The sequence below is a fragment of the Eretmochelys imbricata genome, chromosome 18, assembly GCF_965152235.1.
Source record: "Eretmochelys imbricata isolate rEreImb1 chromosome 18, rEreImb1.hap1, whole genome shotgun sequence".
Taxonomy (NCBI): Eukaryota; Metazoa; Chordata; order Testudines; family Cheloniidae; genus Eretmochelys; species Eretmochelys imbricata.
In genome coordinates this window covers 1,372,887-1,394,252 of record NC_135589.1, presented here as the reverse complement: position 1 = coordinate 1,394,252, position 21,366 = coordinate 1,372,887, and the positions used below count along the sequence as shown (strand labels likewise).

At 41.3% G+C, this 21,366-nt stretch overlaps 1 protein-coding gene across 3 annotated transcripts in view; it reads left to right on the top strand.

Annotated features, from left to right (window-relative positions):
* Positions 1-19,427, top strand: part of USP48 (ubiquitin specific peptidase 48) — a 56,907-nt gene extending 37,480 nt beyond the window's left edge. For all 3 annotated transcript variants that reach the window (XM_077837550.1, XM_077837549.1, XM_077837551.1), the window contains 12 exons: positions 2,160-2,284; positions 2,469-2,591; positions 6,461-6,522; positions 7,417-7,527; positions 8,275-8,405; positions 8,726-8,832; positions 13,663-13,767; positions 15,102-15,257; positions 15,718-15,843; positions 16,689-16,737; positions 17,087-17,113; positions 17,202-19,427. In XM_077837550.1, coding sequence (XP_077693676.1) covers positions 2,160-2,284; positions 2,469-2,591; positions 6,461-6,522; positions 7,417-7,527; positions 8,275-8,405; positions 8,726-8,832; positions 13,663-13,767; positions 15,102-15,257; positions 15,718-15,843; positions 16,689-16,737; positions 17,087-17,113; positions 17,202-17,224 — 1,145 coding nt within the window. In that variant the 3' untranslated portion in view covers positions 17,225-19,427. The remainder of the gene's footprint in view (positions 1-2,159; positions 2,285-2,468; positions 2,592-6,460; positions 6,523-7,416; positions 7,528-8,274; positions 8,406-8,725; positions 8,833-13,662; positions 13,768-15,101; positions 15,258-15,717; positions 15,844-16,688; positions 16,738-17,086; positions 17,114-17,201) is intronic.
* The last annotated feature ends 1,939 nt before the right edge of the window (positions 19,428-21,366 follow it).

Sequence of the window (21,366 nt, the reverse complement as noted above, 5' to 3'; positions counted from 1 at the left end):
GTCCCTGATGGTTTCTGGAAATCATCCCAGTCCTGCTTTCTCCATATGGTGAACCTAGGTTAATAATTGGTCAAATTTAGCAACTGTTTCATTAGCAAAATTTTAAAATTTTAAAACAATCCAGTCTGACCTTCATTTATTGTAATAAATCCAGGAATGGAGTGTTGCTATTTTTTCTTTGGGAAATTGGCAGGAGTTCAGACTTTGTCAGAATGAGAGAAGATGACAGGTCAGTGGCACTGAAGTCTTGTTCTAATACTAAATACATAGAGCCAATGAGTTTCCCTGGTGTTTTTTTCTCTATCTTGTGGCTATCTTAAACCCATTTCATGCTGGGGTAGACTATAGAAAGAAAGAAAAAACTTTTTAAATAGTTCTTAGCTAGACTTTACTCCGTCAAGTATAGCAACTTCTCAAGTTTTTTTTTTCTTCCCACTGTTGGTTAGTACTCATTTTAAAAGTTGAGCATCATTCTTTCCCATGTCAGTGTTTGGTTGTTTGCTGTTTACCATTCACTACTTTACCCTCTGTACTGAAATTAATATTATTCTCGTTTGGTTGTGTATCAGCATTATTCTTACCACACCTTGTAGCTTTTGACGCAGCAGCAGTTAAATAGCGAGGGCTCAGTTGTGTTGTACCTCTCCCCTTTACAACTATAAGTAAAGCAAAAATTATGGCTTGGTCAGTCTGTCAGCAATGAAGTAGCATAGTTTCTCATATATGAAATATTATGTTTTCCCACCATGTTGAGTCAAACACATAAATTCGATGCCTGTATTGCAGCGCATTGACCTTTTTGGCATAGTTGTTACCAGGATAACTCATAAATGCTTTCTGTTAATTTGTTATCTTACTGATTGTCAGTTTTTTTGTTAGTTACCTGAAAAATAGTTCAAGATAAACGATAATATGTAAGTAATTGGCATAATTTTTAAATAATATTTGGTACACCTCACTTCATATTTTTTCTCACACACAATTAATTCCACCCAACTGGATGTAATAAGGCACTCTCTCGATCAAAAGATTTTGTGCAGTTCACTTTTTTTCAAGATGGGCATTATGGAAAATGGAATCTGCCATGTTTAATTATGGATCCTGACTGTGTTTGAGTGTCCTGTGGAGGTTCACATTCTGAGTGATTGCTACAGAAATGTGGCATTTTAAATGCCATAACGCTTTCAGAAGGGTGGTGGGAGGATGTATGGGGAGAACATCTTGGACAGAATTTTCAGTGCCTGAAATTAGGCACCTAAAGCCATATTTAGGCAAATAAATCATTGTAGTCTTATTTTTCCAGAGGTGTAGCACATACACCTTCATTTTCAAGTCAATACAAATTGTGGGGTGCTCAGCAGCTTTGAAAATCAAACCACTTTTTTAGGTTCTAAGTGCCTAATTTGAGGCACCCATGAGTGGGGAAAAGATTAGCCATTGTGTGTTTGTATCCTCTGTCCTGGTTCTGTTCTTGCCCTTAATTTCTCTTCCTATTCCATGGATTTCTGTCTTTCCTTTCCTTTTGTTGCATTTGAATCTGTGGCTCAGGCCAGTGGTGCTGGAACATTTTTAATAGTGGAGGAACTGAAAGCCAGCCCCCTTACCCTGTCCACGCTCCCCCTCCCAGAGCTGGGACCAGGAGCAGGGCCATGTCTCCAGGAGGCGGGGACCCAGATGGGGGTAAGGAGGCCTAGGCTGGGGTAAGGGAGCTGGGAGGACCGCGTAAAATCTGGGGGTGCTGCAGCACCCATAGTTCCCGTGCCTATTGCTCAGGCACATGGTTTTATAAATCCAAAGGGCAATCATGGTAGATTAAGATCTTTCTGTTTTTAAATAGGAATGCTGTATTTAAGAATGTATTGGGTTAGCTTTTAAAATAATTAGCTATAATTCTTAAAACATACTGTTGCTGTGAGTAAGCACTAAAATCCTACCTCCAGGAGGAAACTTAATCATTGATGGGGTAGAAATAGAGGCTGAAGGTGACTCTTCTGTATAAATTCTTTTTTTATTCTAGTGCTGACACAGGTGTCAGATTATAAGGGTGTAAAATCTACTTCTGTATTCATACAAGTAATCTCTTAAATCTGTTTTAGTGCTGTGAAACTTTTGCTGAGTATGTGCAGAACAAAAATGATCTCTTGCATTTCTCCATGCAGGTGACCTATGCATATCAGAAAATGAAAGGAGGGTTGTTTCTAAAGAAGCCTGGAAAAAGCTCAAGCAATATTTTCCAAAGGCTCCAGAATTTCCAAATAGCAAAGAGTGTTGTTCCCAGTGCAAGGTATCTGAATATCTGATGACTTCGTAAGACTTTTGACAGTTTATGTATGGTGGTAGCTTTAGCTTTCATGTTGGCGTTCCCCTTGCTTAAAATGTATGGGAGGAAAAAAATCTGCTTTTACCTTTTTAATAGCACCTTTGAAAACAAACACAAGCGGCGAAAAGGATTCTCTGTTTTCACACAGATTCTGGAAAGAGAAGGAGAGGAAAACGAAGCCCTGCATAAGATGATGGCAAGTGAGCAGAAGACTGCTCTCCAGAACCTGTTCCAAGACAAATGCAGACCGTGTCTTGGGAGCTGGCCTCAGGTACAAAGACTAGGAAAAGTTGATTGTCTACCAGATCTGGGAAAAGGCTATTAGTGTACTCTTGCACTTGACAATAGAATGTAAAATTCTGATCTATTAGAGGGAAATTTGTGTGTGTAATCCTTGAGCAAAATAGACCATGCAAACATGGTGTAAAGCTTATTGAAAAAATGTTCCTTACAAATCCTTTAAGTGCTGACTTGGGTACTCTCTTTGAATCATAGAATCGTAGAATATCAGGGTTGGAAAGGACCTCAGGAGGTCATCTAGTCCAACCCCCTGCTCAAATCAGGACCAAGCCCCAACTAAATCATCCCAGCCAGGGCTTTGTCAAGCCAGACCTTAAAAAGTTCAAAGGAAGGAGATTCCACCACCTCCCTAGGTAACGCATTCCAGTGCTTCACCACTCTCCCAGTGAAAAAGTTTTTCCTAATATCCAACTTAAACCTCCCCCACTGTAACTTGAGACCATTGCTCCTTGTCCTGTCATCTGCTACCACTGAGAACAGTCTAGATCCATCCCCTGTGGAACCCCCTTTCAGGTAGTTGAAAGCAGCTATCAAATCCCCCCTCATTCTTCTCTTCCACAGACTAAACAATCCCAGTTTCCTCAGCCTCTCCTCATAAGTCATGTGTTCCAGTCCCTTAATCATTTTTGTTGCCCTCCGCTGGACGCTTTCCAATTTTTCCACATCCTTCTTGTAGTGTGGGGCCCAAAACTGGACACAGGACTGCAGATGAGGCCTCACCAATGTTGAATAGAGGGAAACGATCATGTCCCTCGATCTGCTGGCAATGCCCGTACTCATACAGCCCAAAATGCCATTGGCCTTCTTGGCAACAAGGGTACACTGTTGACACATAGCCAGCTTCTCGTCCACTGTAACCCCTAGGTCCTTTTCTGCAGAACTGCTGCCTAGCCACTCGGTCCCTAGTCTGTAGCGGTGCATGGGATTCTTCTATCCTAAGTGCACTTGTCCTTGTTGAACCTCATCAGATTTCTTTTGGCCCAATCCTCTAATTTGTCTAGGTCCCTCTGTATCCAGCGTATCTACCACTCCTCCCAGTTTAGTGTCATCTGCAAACTTGCTGAGGATAAAGAACTCCATGGTGCTCTTTTGACTGGCATTTGTAGAAGTGTGTATCTTTCATGAGAATGTCCTTTAAAATGAAAAAGAATAGCAAATATTAGTTGAAGTAAACTTCCTCAGGTACCGTCTGTCTCTCCTAGATATTGACCGTGCCCTCTTTCTGCAGTGTCTTGAGTACCTCACAAACTTGAATGTATTTATTCTCGCAACCCCTGTGCGAGGCTGAGCAAGGCCATTATCCCCATTGTATAGATAGGAAACTGAGTCTCCCTGTGCCTGCAAGATGTGCTCAGGGGTGTCTGGGGTAGAGCAGGGAACTGAACCTGGATCTCCTGAGTCCTAAATTGACACCCTAGCCATTGGAGCTGCACTTACTGCATGGAGGCTGATACTTGATCAAAGAGAAATTTAGTGTTTTTCCCCTTCCATCCAAATGTCACTCAAACATCAGTGAACCTCTCTTTCAGCCTAATCTTGAATCCCAGCTAGTTTCTTAGTGTCCTTCCTCTCTTCCCCACCCCCCTTCCCCCGCATCTCCAGGCCTCCTGCCTGGGTCTTGTTCCCCTACCTTTTGCTTCCACATCCACTACTTCTTGACCCTGCCTGCTTTCTCCAGATGATCTTGTCAACCATCCAGATCATCTGTCACAGTAACCTAGCTGCTACTCCTGCTCCTCTTCCCCCTCCTGTAATCATCCCTCTTTCCTCCCGCATCCTATGTGGCTCTAGCTTTCAAAAGAGGAAATGTTTGTGTATGTCTGGATGGGGAAAGGTATTTGGGGCCATATGTGAGAGCAGGCTAGAACAGCTCATCTCAGGGGGAAGAAGTGAGAGCAGAAATGGCAGCCCACAATCCAATAAGTTTTTTGCCCTTTTTGTTCTTTCTTTCAAAAGAGGAGCTGTTTCCACTGTTCTTGTTTTGCAAGGCAAATCTTAAATTTACCAAAGAAAGGAATTTCCTTTTTATCAACCAATTGCTGATACAATTAGTGCCTCAGTGGTTTGCTCTTTGGTGTTAGGGTGATACTTTATCAGCTAATTTGTTTATTGGAATATATTTTTAAATTTATTTTTCTGTCGTTAGGGGTACACCCCTGTCTGAGGGCAGTATTTGGTCCTTGCTCTCTTCAATACATTGTAGAAGAAAGTAACTTGACAGTAGTTGTGTTATCTACACCTGCTGCTCCCATGGTACTGAGCCAGCAGTAAGAGCAGCACCTTCAAGCAGTTTCACATGGAAGTGGTACTAATTAATCTTCTGCACCACAGGACTGGGTTTAGGGCACTAGCTGTTGCTACAGTGCTGGAGAGTTCCATTCTGAACCCTACTGGAGGGAAGGGTTTGTCTTGCTATACACTTCCAGCAGCAGGCAAAAACCCTAGAGAGGGGGTGGAGTGTCTTTAAGCAGCAAACAAGTCACAGCTGGGGTAGGGGGTTGTGAATGTTGGAGCCAGTCATGATAGGAGTAGCAAGGCTGTTCTTACTGCCACCTCACTGAGCGTGTGTGGGAGTATTGTAGCAGCAAGAGGAGTGTTTTATGCACATGGATATTTCTCTGTTTGAATGTAACTTTTGAACACCACATCAAATCAATTCCAAATTTCAGGGAATGTTCTAGCATCAGTGGGCAGAACCCTGTTGATTTTGGTGAAAACCAGAAAGGGGAAATGAGGGGGAGACAGCCCCGGCTTCTGATTAGCATATCCAGCAAGTTCAGTCATCTCTGTAATTTTCTGTAGATCAGAGAACCAGTTCATGGCTGACATTACAACATTGCTGCATAACTCCATCCCAGCTCTGCCCCTCCTCCCAATAGAGTTCAACATGTTGATGCCCTGAATGACTTAAGAATGGTGGAGGAAATAGGGATGCACACAGAGCCCCTGGGATGGAGGGAGAATAGGGGGCTCTGGCATGAGGGGCCAGAGGAGTGGGGACGTACAGCCCCGAAGGAGAAAATGGAGGATAATGGCATGGGGGATACACAATGGCATGGGGCAGAGAGAATGGAGGATCCTGGTATGGGCAGAGGGGAGAGAGAAGGGACACAATGCCCTTGGCATGTGTGTTGGGGCGGGGGTTATAGGAAGTCCCTGAAATAACGGGGATGTGAGGCTGGCACACAGGGAACTCGGGGGTGTGGAATGGAAGAATGCCAGTAGCCCCTTTTGTGTGCAATGAGATCTGCCCATCGAAGCAGCAAAGTCTGCAACTCTGCAGTTAGTATAATATGCTCTGCTGGTTAATCACAGGCTGTGTGTGCCATAAGACTTGCTGGAGTTTAGTAGAAATGATTTATACAATGGATTGAAGATAATTGGTACAAAACTGAATTAGCTTTCTAATGTAATATAAGCAGTAACACAAGGGTTCACTGTGTACTATGTTCTTGGTACTTGATCTCAAATTATTGTAGTTGGCTTTCAGAAGTCACACTTGAATGGAGTTATTGTGAAGAATGTTAGGATCTTGAAAGGGAACAGGTATAACAAAAAGAAAAGGAGGACTTGTGGCACCTTAGAGACTAACCAATTTATTTGAGCATAAGCTTTCGTGAGCTACAGCATCCGATGAAGTGAGCTGTAGCTCACGAAAGCTTATGCTCAAATAAATTGGTTAGTCTCTAAGGTGCCACAAGTACTCCTGTTCTTTTTGTGGATACAGACTAACACGGCTGCTATTCTGAAACAACCTGTCAGGTGTAACAAAGACAGTGAAAACTTAGGTTTTTTCTATCTCCATTGTTAGGTTAATTTAAATGAAGTCTGTTTTTCCAGGAGACAGATGAGCTCTACATTGTATCACAGTTTTTTGTAGAAGAATGGAGGAAATTTGTAAGGTAAATTGGTTCATATTTTAAATCTTCACTGAACTCCCTTTATTCCTTTTAGTTTTATATGTAGTGATTTGACTTCTGAATGAAGTTTGTATAGTGCAGTGTAGAATTATGCTAAAACTAAAATATCTTGCTGTGTAGTGACTGGCCTTGTGGAAATAAGGAAGCACTGGGATTGTTAAGCTGGTATTGGTTATTACAGGTTCTGAGAAACAGCTGGTCAGGTTAGATACCATATTGATTAGTTTCTCATGACTAAAGTTATATCCTGGTCAAAGGACATAACTCCGTCCTGCTTCTGTAGTCTGTCGTTAATAGGAGATGAAAATCCTCCCTGCAATGCTAGATATAAGTAACATCCCAAGATCAAAAACCCCCAATATCTGATTCCCTGAGCCTAGCAATCTAATACTTCTGAATTTTGGCTACTTTTCTGTAAAATCACAAATTTAAATACTCTACTTATCTCTCTTCTCAGTGCTATTTGCTGACTTTTGATTTCTTGTTAAGGAAATAGCATAACCCTGTGATGTCTAACTAGAGCTCAGTGAAAAATCCCCCCAAATTATGCTAGTTTTTAATCAGTTTTTCTCACCAAAATGAAAAACCAAAATTAAAATTGTTTGGATCAAACAAAAGAACATTTTGAATGTTGATTCAAATCAGCCTTTTCAAAACAATGTTGATTCAAAACATTCAGATGTTTTTAAAAAAAAAAAATGCAGGTTGTTTTCAGCTGAAATAATTTGCCAGATTTGACCCACATTCATGAGTAGTTTCCATTCCCATATATGTATATTTTTTTGGTAAATTTACTTATCTGCCAAAAAAAATTCACTCAGCTCTGTCTAACCATCCTAAGTACACATTTGTTTTCTCTTCTCCTGTTTTGAGCAGGAGGCCTACAAGATGCAGTCCTGTATCATCAGTAGGAAACAGTGCTCTTCTCTGCCCACATGGGGGCCTCATGTTCACATTTGCTTCCATGACCAAAGAAGACTCTAAACTGTGAGTTTCTTCTGCTCTCTTGTCTTCCTTTTGTCAGGTATTTCTCTCCCTGTCTCCAGGAATATGTAAATCAAATGACCTGTGAGGACAGTACTGTTGATCTCTGTAACTGTAACATTTTCCTGGGAGATGTCTCTGTTTTTGAATGACCTTGATGTGAAAACCCGTTTACACCTTTAGATGGATCTTCATGCAGAAAGTACCATACATGTTCAGTGATAAGTGTTCTGCAGAAGCAGGCTAGCATTGGAGAAAGAAATATGATCAGTAAAGTAGAATTTATTATTAGGAATTGAACGAGCTCAAGTGAGACTGACTAACACGGCTGCTACTCTGAAACCTGACTATTATTTGACATTGGAAACTCACTTCCTTACCTTTACGATCAGAATGGACACAGGTCTTCTCAAAGTTGATTTCCACAAGACTTGTCTTCAAAGTATCAGATACCATCAATGGATTTCATGCTTTGTGGAATTGCTTCTTCAATGGCACAGAGTAAATGTAACACATCTTCCACTTTCGTACTTTTTCTTCCATCTCAGTCCTTCCTCCCTGCATAGTTTTGCTTTAGGAGTTAGAGAGACTGTTCTTAACATTTAAAAGGTTCCGAAACCTAGAGCCCAGTGCACTTGTAAGGCTTGTGCACAGTGTTTCCTTTAATGATGACTAAGCTACACAGCTGTAATTGAATACTTCTGGTTTGGTTTTTCTATGTCATGAAGCATGTTGTGTTTCTTTGCACAGTATAGCTCTAATATGGCCCAGTGAGTGGGAGGCAATACAAAAACTATTTGTTGTGGATCACATTATCAAAATCATCAGAATGCAAACAGCTGAGATGAGCCCGGAGAGCACGCTTTTCGATTCTGAACCCAGTAAGTGAGTCTTATCTTCACCAGTGTCTGCAGAATAGCTTTTTCAACTGATACTGGCTCCCTTGTGGGGTTTGGAGAGGGACCTGCCATTTTAGCATAAATGGTCAGAACTTAAGGGAGGAGTGGAAAAGATAGATGCCAGTTTCTCAGTAACAGCTATAGAGTAAATCCAGAGTTCAGAGAATGTACCCCCCATTGTGTAAGCCATTCTTGATTTAATCATGAAGGTGGCGAATATTTGTAGTGGTCCCTTGTGTAATGTCACTGTCACCAAAATATCTGTTAGCATTTTAACTATGCTTTCCTTTTTATCCTTCTAGAGCTGTGTCCAGAATGCAGAGAAGGATTGTTATGCCAGCAGCAGAGGGACCTGCGTGAGTACACCCAGGCCACCATCTATGTACATAAAGTGGTGGATAATAAAAAGGTACTGATCTCTCACTACTAATCTTCACTGAATTTTGTTAAAGGTAAACTGTACTGAGTGGTAGCCAAGATAGCTATAAAAATAGTTATCAAATAATATATACTGGCAAAGAGAATGCCCGTGCTGCATGAGAAATTACTCAGCATTGTTTCTGTGCCTCTATTCTACAAATGGGCCTCTCAGTGACTGCTGCTATGTTGAGGATACCTCTTCAGCAGAGAGAATGAGGAGTACTTGTGGCACCTTAGAGACTAACAAATTTATTTGACCATAAGCTTTCGTGGGCTAAAACCCACTTCATCGGATGCATGCAGTGGAAAATACAGTAGGAAGGTGGGTGGGTGTGTACACGTACACACATACATACACGCACACACACACGTACACAGAGAGAGAGAACATGAAAGAATGGGTGTTGCCATATCCACTATAACGAGAGGGATCAGTTAAGGTGAGCTATTACCGGCAGGAGGGAAAAAAACCTTTTGCCGTGATAATCAGGATGGGCCATTTCCAGCAGTTGACAAGAAGGTGTGAGGACCAGTAGGGGGAAAAAAAATAAGCATGGGGAACTAGTTCTACTTTGTGTAATGACTCGCTACTGGTGAGTTAAGATGCTTTTTAAAAATCAGACACAAGGTTAGGTTGTAAATTTACTTTACCAAAAATCTAAACAGCATTTTACAGGGTAAATAATGGCCCTAGAACTTGCTTTACAAGTATCTGATGGTTCTTACAGTAAGCCTCCAGTCTTCTTTTAGTTGTATTTTAATGCTCTGTAGTTCTGGGTGAGAAACCAAGACTCCTCATAGGAAAACTCCTCAGATAAGCTGACAAGAACCAGCTGATAGTATAGAGGCGCTTTCGTGTGGGATGGTCACAGGATTTTGTTGTACTAGGAGTTTTTCAGAGGGCACAGTGGATAGGAGGGACAGATTTTACTGGTGCCCATCAGCCCATGAGTTGGGGTAAATGAAGCCCTGCGTCGTCATGCTGTTCAGAGTGGGAGTGTGGTGGTTTGAGGATTCAAGGGGAGTGATAGTGCTGGGAAAGGCAAACAGTTGCCTACCGACATGTCCCTGAAACATATTTAACTTTTCAGCTGTCAGGAGATTTGTGAACTCAGGCTTTTGTGAAGTGGCTGCACAGTGTATTATGTTCAGTTTGTGACATTTTATTCTATTTTTGTAAGAGTTACTGGCTAGTTTGTCTCTACTAAAGCATGTTAGGCCTAAGTAGAGTAACCTTTCTCTCAAGGTGTGTCTTTCAAGCGTCTTCTCTGGTGCTAGCAGCGTGGAGAGGCATCTCCCCTCTCCTCACCTGGGTTTGGGTCCTGAGTTCCTTTTTGGGATGCTTGGTGACTTCTCACTGTGCCTGAGACCAAGAGGTGCTGTCTCTTGGGAAAATGAATAATTCTACCCCTGCTTGCAAGGAGTATAAAACCCAGTACACAAGATACAATAAAGTATATAAACAAAAACCCCAGCAAAGGAATGACAAACCCCAAAATAACAGTATAACAAAGAGGATTTCGCTGAGAATAGGAAAATTAGATCTGGGGAAGGAAAGGGTGAGGATTAATTAAAAAATGCTGACCAGAACCAACCATTTCCTGCCTCCCAACACACTCAACTCTTCCTAACCCCCAGCTCCTTCCATGGCACCTGCCCAGGTAGAATCTATGCTGGGAATGAATCCAGAGATAAATGCTGCAGTGCTGTGAGCTTTGGCCAACTTAGGAGGGTGCCCTTTTATTGTATCGTCGTATTGTGGGGCAGGGTCCTCTGCTGGCTCCCTGATCTGGAGTCCTGTGGAGGTCTCCGTTGGCTCAGTCAGTGGTGTCAGGTCGTATCTCTGCCACTTTGGACACTGGTCTCTGTAGGGCTGGAGCTGCCTGACCTATGCACTGAATCCCACAGCAGATCAAAGGCTCCGTTTTGTGGAGGGGGGTTAATCAGAGACTCCCTAAGCAGCCCCAGTACATTGCCTGTCCAGATCACCCCATGCAGAAGCCTCCCTTTTGACCTCAGTAGGAGTTTCTAGTGCATTCTGTCTCCATGCCTGCAGTCAGGCATGCTGGGAAATGATGTCATAGGGCTCTGGTAGCCATTATTGTTAAATGTAGTCCATAGGGTAGGACCCTCTAGAGCAGTGTTTTTCAGCCTTTTTGATACCAGGGACTGGCTTGCTGCCTTCCTAAACTGTGTCAGGGAGATCTCGGGGACTGCCCGTATGCGGACCAGTCATTAAGAAACACTCAGAGGCTCAGTCCACTGTTCCAGGAGCCGTGTGGGGGTTACACTAGTAGCTGTAAGTGTACAAGCTAGCCCGTGTGGGCGAAGAAGGTGAAATAGCTGTTCATTTTATCCCCTCTGCTGTCAGTTTCAGAGGAAAATAAATGGAACAGTAAGAATTGTTTTCTTTTGGGTCAGGGCCAGATTCTGGGAGGGACTCTGCCTTCTGAAGGGTGCTGAGCACCCTCAGTGCCCAGTGAAGTCAGTAATACTTGACAGGTTTCAGGGTGGTAGCCGTGTTAGTCTGTATCAGCAAAAAGAACGAGGAGTACATGTGGCACCTTAGAGACTAACAAATTTATTAGGGCATAAGCTTTCGTGGGCTAAAACCCACTTCATCGGATGCATGCCCTAATAATCGAGCTTTACATGATGAGTATAAGAGTTAACAGAAGCAGCTGGCTTGCGAGTTGCTGAAAGTCATAGTTCTCATGCACAGAAATTTGCTCTGTCTCTGCAGAGATGAGCAGATTTTGAGTACTAGAGTAGAATCTGCATGTAGGTAGAACTGGTGGGACCTACAAATTATTTCAAATTATTATTGCAAATTATTTCCAGATGAGATTTTTAATCAACTGGCCCTCTACTCAGGAAAGTTTTTTTAAATGCTCTTGTATATGATCACATGTATCAAACCGTCCTACACTGAGAAAAATCAGTAGTACCAAAATGTTGTTACTGCCCATTAACATGTGGTGTCGTGACCAGATGTTAATGAGCAGGAACCTTAGAAAAGGGTCAGAAAAGGGCAACTAAAATGAGTAGGGGTTTGGAACGGGTCCCATATGAGGCGAGATTAAAGAGGCTAGGACTTTTCAGCTTGGAAAAGAGGAGACTAAGGGGAGATATGATAGAGGTCTATAAAATCATGAGTGGTGTGGAGAAAGTGAATAAGGAAAAGTTATTTACTTGTTCCCATAATATAAGAACTAGGGGTCACCAAATTAAATTAATGGGTAACAGGTTTAAAACAAATAAAAGGAAGTTCTTCTTCACTCAGCACACAGTCAACCTGTGGAACTCCTTGCCTGAGGAGGTTGTGAAAGCTAGGACTATAAGAGGGTTTAAAAGAGAACTTGATAAATTCATGGAGGTTAAGTCCATTAATGGCTATTAGCCAGGATGGGTAAGGAATGGTGTTCCTAGCCTCTGTTTGTCAGAGGGTGGAGATGGATGGCAGGAGAGAGATCACTAGAGCATTACTGTTAAGTTCACTCCCTCTGGGGCACCTGGCATTGGCCACTGTCAGTAGATTTATAGATATAAGGTCAGAAGGGACCATTATGATCACCTAGTCTGACCTCCTGCACAATGCAGGCCACAGAATCTCACCCACCCACTCAGGATACTGTGCTGGATGGATCTTTGGTCTGACCCAGTATGGCCATTCTTATGTTCTTATGTGTTCCTGGGAGTGACTGCTCACTAAACAGTGGGTATTTTAACTGATAACTTTCTGCAACACATTTATTTGGCTTCATAAATCAATTAAGCTTTATTTGTCACTGCACTTGCCTTCAGTTCATGGCAGATATAGCTACTTAGCAGTAACTAGTAGAGATTTAGTAAAAGATATACATTCAGCATTTATAACTAAACTTAGGGTGAAAGATGGGCAATTTGTCTCTTCACCTGGCAGCCACGGTTGTATATTCTGTAAACGTGAGAACTTTGATAAACTGCTAATAACTTTGAGAATGCTGCAAATCATGCTCAGTGTTTAGAAGATGTGCTGGTTTCTTCAATCGCAAAATACATGTATGGACAAGCATACACCTAGATAGGTTAGCATGCTCTGAGGCATTCAGGTGGGAGTATGTGTAACTTTTCCATAAGTTCCCTTGAAAATTCCAGTCTCCGACGCTATCTGAGGAGCCTAGCACAAGTGTAAATACGTACATTAGTGTAGGGTAGGTACATTTATCATGAAGTAACATAGGGATAGATATGTATAAATTATTTATCTGTAGTTTACTTACAGATTAACTGCAGACAGACCAATAAATCACTAATGAGCACTTCTGTCCATCTGCTAAATGCAACCACACGACTGACCTGTATGTGTCATTTATGGAGAATATTAGTTTCTCTTGGTTACAGCTCTCTCAACACACTGAGTTCAGGTCAGAGAGAGAGCTGGCTGAAGGGGAAAGAATCCAGCCCCAAAGACTTTTCCTTTGTCGAGAAAGGGAAAGAGTTCCTGAGCTACAGGAAGCAGTAGATCCCTGCAATGGTTTCTCCCATTTTAGCCAGCATCCAAAATCTGTTAAAAGATCATTTACAAGCTATATGTGTGTTAAACTAGAGCCTTGTCTCTTGGTATCTCCTAGGTTCATGCACTCCAAGTATCTGCCTGGGTTAGGGCAGTTGGCGTTTTATCCACTATGGTCACTTGTCCTTGTGCCCTATTTAAGCTCATTATATTAAGGGAGCACCTTTAAAAACGCTCTGTAAGGAACTTGCTAAAAGCCCTGGGACAATCTGAGTTTGTGCTGTTGGAACACAGTTACACAGTGTGTGATTTGTGTAACTTCAGGTAATGAAGGAAGCTGCTCCAGAACTGAATGTGAGCAGTTCAGAAGCTGAAGAGGAAAGGGAAGAAGCCAAACCAGAAGGGGAACAGGATCCAGATTTTAACCAGGTAAAGATCTAAAACGCTGCAAGGTTTGCAATTTTGAGTTTCCCTCTAGATAGCAAAGTGTCCAACTCTGACAATACAGGAATCTTCTTATGTTTACTGTTGAAACCAGAAATATATAAGCTTCTTTATTTTAAGCATATTGTTGTAATACCTTCTTAAAATTAGAATCATGGCGATTAAGTCTATTAATGGGTATTAGCCAGGATGGGTAAGGAATGGTGTCCCTAGTCTCTGTTTGTCAGAGGGTGGAGGTGGATGGCAGGAGAGGGATCACTAGATCATTACCTGTTAGGTTCACTCCCTCTGGGGTGCCTGGCATTGGCCACTGTCAGTAGACAGGATACTGAGCTGGATGGACCTTTGGTCTGATCCAGTATGGCCATTCTTATGTTCTTAAAATTTCCTTACCCTTTTGTTCCATTTGACAAACCAATTGTTCTTTGCTCCTATGTGTCTAATATGGTTGTGGAGCTAATATTGTTTTGATTAGTTTCCTTGTTAGTACATCTTACGGGGTATTGTGAAAGTGTATTTATTAAATGTAAAGCACATTTTAAAGAACATTTTAAAGTTCTGATAGAAGGTGTTCTCCAAGTTCAAGGTTTTATTAAATTACTGAACATGTAGTTTTTGTGAACCCCACAAAAATGGTGGATATTAAGTCATCTTTAAAAGTAGTATAGCCATGTTGGTCCCAGTATATGAGGCACTAAGTGAAGAAGAGTTCTGTGTAATTTGAAAGTTTGTACCTTTCACCAGCTGAAGTTGATCCAATAAATGATATTACCTTACTTAACTTACCTTCTTTAAAAGAAACTTGGAACCTAGAGGACTTTCATAGGTTTGGAACCTATGAAAATTTGGGCTTAAAATTCTTAAACATTCCTAGTCCTAGTACATCTGTCCTAACACTGATGCATGCTCTTCCTGGTACCCATAGAAATACTGAGATATTTCCTTCAAGTGATGGTAATGCATACTGTTGTCTTACCCCCTGATTTTGGCAGTGTCTTCCTCCTTGTACTTTTTTTTAGAGAGAAGTGGTTACTACAATATTAAATATTTAACACATGTTGAAGAGTGGTTCTGTACTCCATGCTGTCCTCAAGTTAAACATGGAAATGTGGCTGTCTTTGAGCAAGTCCTTCAGTACTTGCAACCTCTCTGATGCCTGTGTGCATCAGTTGATTATCACAGATGTACTTTAATGTTTTGTGGCTTCACTTGTTTAAATAGCTTATTTACAAGGCCACCTGGGCAAGAGGCAGGTTGAAGAATTTGCATTATCAGTGAATTCAGTAAGCGAACTTCCTATTTCTGACCCTTGTTCCTAGACTAATGGTGGTGCGAAACGACAGAAGATATCCCATCAGAACTACGTTGTTTATCAAAAGCAAGGCATCAGACGGAGTACACGGCACAGAAAAGTCAGAGGGGAAAAGGCTCTACTTGTTTCCGCCAACCAGACATTGAAAGAGCTGAAAATACAGGTGAGGAACTTCCTTTGTTCCTAAAAACAGTGTTCTCCTCTGCTGTCGTGTGTGAGCGCACAATGGTGACAAGGAAGTAAATCTAGATGTCTTGTACTCCTAGCTGTTGCCATTGTTTTAGATTTTCCTGTGTAAGAACTTATAAAATACTCCAAGATCTGTCATGGTAACTCGCAGCCAAATCTTGTTCCACACTTCATGGCTGAGGAAGGCTCTAAGTACCACATTTCTGCACCAGATGGCGGCAGTGCCCAAGGGGGCTCTTGCAAAGTACTGCTCCGTGGTTCTCTGTGATGACACAGAAGGGGTGGGGCAGCAGCACCCACAATGATATGCTAATCCGTGGCTCTGTTTGTATGGTGTCCTAAGATGCATGGTTTTTGACAGTATTATTGGTGTGTGTGTGACTTACATATTTTGCTTTTGCACAAAATCAGTGTGTGTTGTTGTGTTGGCACAGATCATGCACGCATTTTCAGTTGCTCCGTTTGACCAGAATTTGTCGATCGATGGGAAGATACTAAATGATGATACTGCAACACTTGGCGCCCTTGGAGTCATTCCAGAGTCAGTCGTTTTATTAAAGGTAACAACGTGAGAATTGTGGTGGTCTGCTGAAAGGAATGCTGACTGGCAGCAGAAATGATACAAACTTAGAATTACACTAACACTATATTGAGATTACACCGTTAAGTATTTGAGTCAGAACTCTCCTCCTAGGATGCATGCATTGTCTTTAATTGTCTGAGATACGGTATCTGAGAAGTTAACGTTTTTTCTACAACTGAAGGTATACGTGTGTAGTGAATGTGAAAGGTTCTGTAGCTCATAAGCACAAGGCCAGCAGAATTAAGGTTGTGCACTCAACTTTCACACTTAGATTTTTGAGCACTGAACTGTATAACTGAAGTATAATTTTTCATACTTAATTTCCTGTCCTCCTTTTTGAGGGAAGAAAAATCTTAAACTCTATAAAGAGCTGTTGATGGTGAAGGCTAACTAATGCCTTAACTAGTGTCATTAGTAACCTGTGCACTTGTAAATTTAACAGGTGCCAGTTGGGCAAGGACAGTAAGTGCTTCCATATCTGTGCATGTACATACCTTCGTAAGCATGCAGCACAACAAAATACAATGGCCCCAGTTGGCATATGCTTAGTTGACTTCAGTGGGACTAAAGCACAGGCTTAAACAGCCCTTCCTCAACAGAGATACATTACTGAACTGGAGATCCTAAAGCCTCAAAAGTGCTTCCAGGCCTCTTTTTATTGTCCCCCAAACCGCCCTGGGAAAACTTCTTTCTTTGGCAGCATATATTTTCTTCTCCAGTCTGTTTAAATGCACATCTGCCAGAGTCTCTTGCTTAGCTAATAGGACTGGTAAACTTCTAGTATTCATGTTGTTTTATAGTTCTGTTGGGTTTGTTTTACAGGCTGATGAACCAATTGCAGATTATGCAGCAATGGATGATGTTATGCAAGGTAAAGAGGATTTCATAATTACAATCTAGAAACATTCTTATTTGTGAAAACACATTATTACCACTGTACTCTTTCCTGGTTGGTTGCTTTGACAAAAATTATTTATGGTCATGTAGTACTGCATTTGGGACAGAACATGTTAAGCATAAGACAGGCTAATTTGTGGAGCTGAAGTCAGGAGGAGAAAGGTAGGAGAAATTAGCAGAAGATGGAAGCATTCAAGATTTCCCTGTAGCCAGCACCTGAAAGTTGTTGAAGCTTGCAATTTGCTATAATTCAAACACTTGATTCTTCTCTTAGAAGTCACGCTGTAATTAGAGGTTTCTGATGTGGTATCTTTCCTTTTCAGTTTGTATGCCTGAAGAAGGATTTAAAGGTAAGACACTTATTTCTTCATTTATTTGAACCTACCTTAATTTCATCTTGAATGCATGTAATCTTCTTTGTTGCTTTCTCACTTACAGGGACTGGTCTTCTTGGACACTAATGTTTTTTTTTTTATAACCGCTGGCAGCAGAGAAATGACCAGAAAGGAAGAGGATTTTGACATGGTAGGGCATTAAAACAAAGGTGGATATAGGACTAAACAGTTGCTTGACTCTTCCAGAAGGCAGAAACCCATTCTGAAATGACTGCCCCAAATGCCTTATGTCAAAGCAGATTGCACTGAAGGGACATCCTGACTTCAAGAGAGCATTTCAAATTTTATATTTAATAAAACAAAAGTAAAAGTATAGTAGCAGGAACAATACATCATGTTTACAGACAGAAGTTTCTAGCTGAGGAAGGGAGAGGCTCTGCTGTTTCCTTGCTCTGATTTCCTACCACAGTCGCCTGTCCATAAAGAAATAGTATTACAGTAGATCAAAAACATCTTGATCTGCCCTCAAGTAACTCTTTAGAGATCACCCTGCTAACAGACACCCTGTCTTTGATCCACTCTTACTCTCTCAGTGCAGCATGGAAGTAAAGAATGTGTTAATTGTGAAGAATGACTAGCTTTTTCAGACTTCAGATATGTACCCCAAAATGTAAACTGTGGCTTGCCTGTGAAAGCCTCCATCAGTGGCTCTTCAATACCGAGATGAGGGGGATAAGGAACTGCCTTCTTGGCTGTGTCTGGAGGCTCTAGCACACACCCGTCCTTTTGCAGTTTCAGTTTCAAACTTGAAGATGATCCTAACTTTAATAATCACATGGTCTTTCTCTGTGAAATGTGTTTTTAGAATTGTTGGCTATTTTAACAACTTTTGATAACATCTTCTCCAGTATGCTACTGCCAAGAGCCAGAAATCCATTTCCGCTCTACTGATCAATTCAGGAACGTTGAATTAATCTTCACTAGAACATCAGAATCAGAGATACTGAAGGGGATGAGGTGTCATACTTGGGGCACGTTTTTCATGTGAAGAGATTTTCCTTTTGTTCTCATTGTTTTCAGGAATGCACTAATTTTTTTTTTTTTTTTTAAACCATCTGTAATTCCCAGAAAGGATCTCTTCCTGACCCTATTAAATATTAGCTGGAAATAGTTTACCACTAAAATTTTTAAAAGGACACTGTCAAGGTATCCTTAATAATAAAGTTAAATATTTCCTGGTAGCTTCATGCTCAACTGTGCTCCCTTAGCAAAATAGCCTCTTGCTCAGTTTGGGCTTCGGCAGTGTTTTATTATTGTTTTTAAATTGGCTGTTTAGAGCAAAACTAGTGTATTTAACACTCCCATGAGCATTGCAGGCAGATTTAAGGGGTCAGTTGTGGAGCGTGGAGGGTATATAAAAACATGGGCCCTTGATAGTGTTCTTTTTTTAAATTTACCTTTTATCAGAATAGTTATAGCTCCCCTTCATAAAATGATTAACCTTTGTTCTTTTTCTCTATACTGTTTTAATCCATCTTTCCCCCCCTCCCTTCCTCCAAAACCATTTTGGGAAGGCGGTAGGGAATTCAGGCAGCAGGTCTGGACCAGTGAGAATGGCAAAACAGTTGATGTAAAGTATTCTATTTGGAGCAGTTGTAAAGCCATAAATAATGGCTTGGAAATGATTCAGAAAAGGGGATTTAAAACTGAGATTATTTCTAATGTATCTTGGCTTTGTACTTCAAGATACGGGATTTGGATCCAATAAAAGGGCTGGATCTTAGAGAGGTGAAACAGTGCAGCTGAGCAATTTATTCTTTCCCAAGGTAAAGACTTCAGTAAAAGTTCAATATGCTATTGTTAGTGCTTGATTAAGCAACTCTACTTCCCTTGAAAACAGGCTTGTTTGCCTGAAAGAGATTTTATTCTTCTTTTTAGACTGAAGCACTCACTCATGTACATAGCCCCTGGAAATTTGATATTTTTTTCAATTTGCTGGTTTTGGGGGGGGAGGCGGGGGGGTTGTTTTTTATTTTTGTTTTTTTGTTACTAGAGTCTCTTCCTTGAGATTACAATGTTCCAAAACTAAGTCTCTTAAACTTCACAGGGAAGAACTGTAAACCATGATGTATAAGTAGACACAATTACAGATGTGATGTATAGATGTACCTAATGGCCTTGGTATTGCTATATCTTACAGCTTTGCAAGGGAAACAGGTACAAGATGTGATCAAAGGCACATTAACTGTTTTGTCTGTATTTGCAAACATATTGGACTAAAATTGTCATTTGAGCTGTGGAAGCCTTATTAAAGTACATACACATGGTCTATCTTCTCATATTTTAATGTATTGCATAAAGCATTTTTTACATTGATCGGTTCAGGTATCTTCTGTAAAATTTGTCGTCTTTTTCTAGTATTTCTGAGAATTCCACAGTTTGAAACTTTTTTCCATGAGTTGAATGTGCCATAAAGTCGTTGGGTAGTTGACTGTTTGATGGCAGGAACAATAGATTACTAAAATAAAGCCAGGAGGAAAGTTGAGTAAAAAAACCAAATTTCACGTGGGTCTCAGGATATTTAAACTGTAGCAGAACAATAGTACAGATTCCTCTAGTAAGAAACACTATATGTGTAAACACTTAAGCGCAGTCCCAGTTGATTTTCTCATGGTTGTCTATTCACTGTTCCCAAATTAATATCAGAGACAGCAGCTTAAATTGAATAATCTTGTTCAGATACTTAGGCATATGGATCTCATCTACTGTTAGTTGTATTGCAGAGGCGTAGTTAAGGAGGCACAGTCTAAAACGGTTACAGAAACATTCCTGTAGTACTAAATACTTCATAGTTGTGAAAGAATCCATGCTGAGTGAATCCAGAAGGCGAGTCAGCTCCAGCTTAGGTTTATGATTAAATATGGGCCTTCACATACACAAATCAAACTCCATGTCCAGAAACTACTATACCAGAATGACTGGCTTTTCATGTAGTGACGTTTGAGAAACCATAAAAACATCAGTAAAACCAGTCTTTCCTCACTCTAGGTCTTGTGACTATCGCGTCCCAAATTAATGGCTCAAGAAGACTTCTTTGTGTAGTGTAAACTTTGGCAGCTGTTCTTCTGCAGAAGTGAAAATAACTGATAAAGCAATTGTCCTTCATGACAGAGGTGTTTCTGTATCAAAGGAAGATACACTTAATGCATGCCAGAACAAACCCCCCTTCAGCTGTAGTTTAGACAGCATTTCACCTTCTGCGGTGCTCTGTTGTGTACTAAGAAAAATGGCCATAGAGATGGAATGATCTGTTGTGTCTGTTGTGCTTCTTGTAACTATGTCTTGGGGTGTCTCCCCTCTGCGAGGCAGGTCAGTATTTCTCCTCCTCTTACCCTGTGAAGCACTGCAGTGGGGTATCCCTGTGTGCTGCTAGGACTCCAGTGGATCGCTACGCATTACGGGTGTGCAGAGTAAAGAAGCTGAGCCCTCATCAAGAGGTGCAATATTAGCAGCGGTCCTGTGGCCCGCTGTTGAGTGGGATCTCCTGCCAGGCCCACAACATGCTTTGCTGCTATTTTATTGTTAGGGGCTGATGGTTGAGAAGGCATTGAGAAGTTTGTGGAAAATGCACATAAAAGAGCTGGGGCTGTGTGCAAGCATGTGGGGTTACTTTTGTGTGTCAGCAAAATGTTTTAAAACAACCTGCTGCCTGCAGTACAAAATAATGGCAACAAAAACATCAACATGAAATGTCAGTGCTCCGCTTCAAATCCCATCCGTGGTATCCTGGTGCTACTGGTAATGGGGGCAGGAAAACTCCTCCTAGCTCTGCTCAGTGTGACATGGCCCATTCTTACTGTGTGATCTCTGGGCTTCTGCTGCTGTACCAGTGCATTTGTGCCTGCATATGGGCTGATTCCAGTCCTGAGCTCTGACCTCCCACCAACTGCCTTTATAGATGCAGCTTTGGATTTCTCTCTCCATCCTCACAATCCCTTTGAGCTTGATCTGTCAACTTCCCAATTCTAATATATAAACAACAACAGATCTACCATTGATAATTCCATATAGTAAGCGCATTTGTGCTTTCCATATGTCAGGTAGGAAAGAGTTGCTATATCTGAGTGGGAAGTGGCAGAAGGAGGGTTTAAAATATTTTAATTTAATGAATGTGTGATGGCTTTTGAAGTGAATGTGGGATCAACTGCCCTGTTGCACTTCCCATCCCAGTCCTAAGTTACCACTTCTGAAAAGCCATTGCTGTTTAC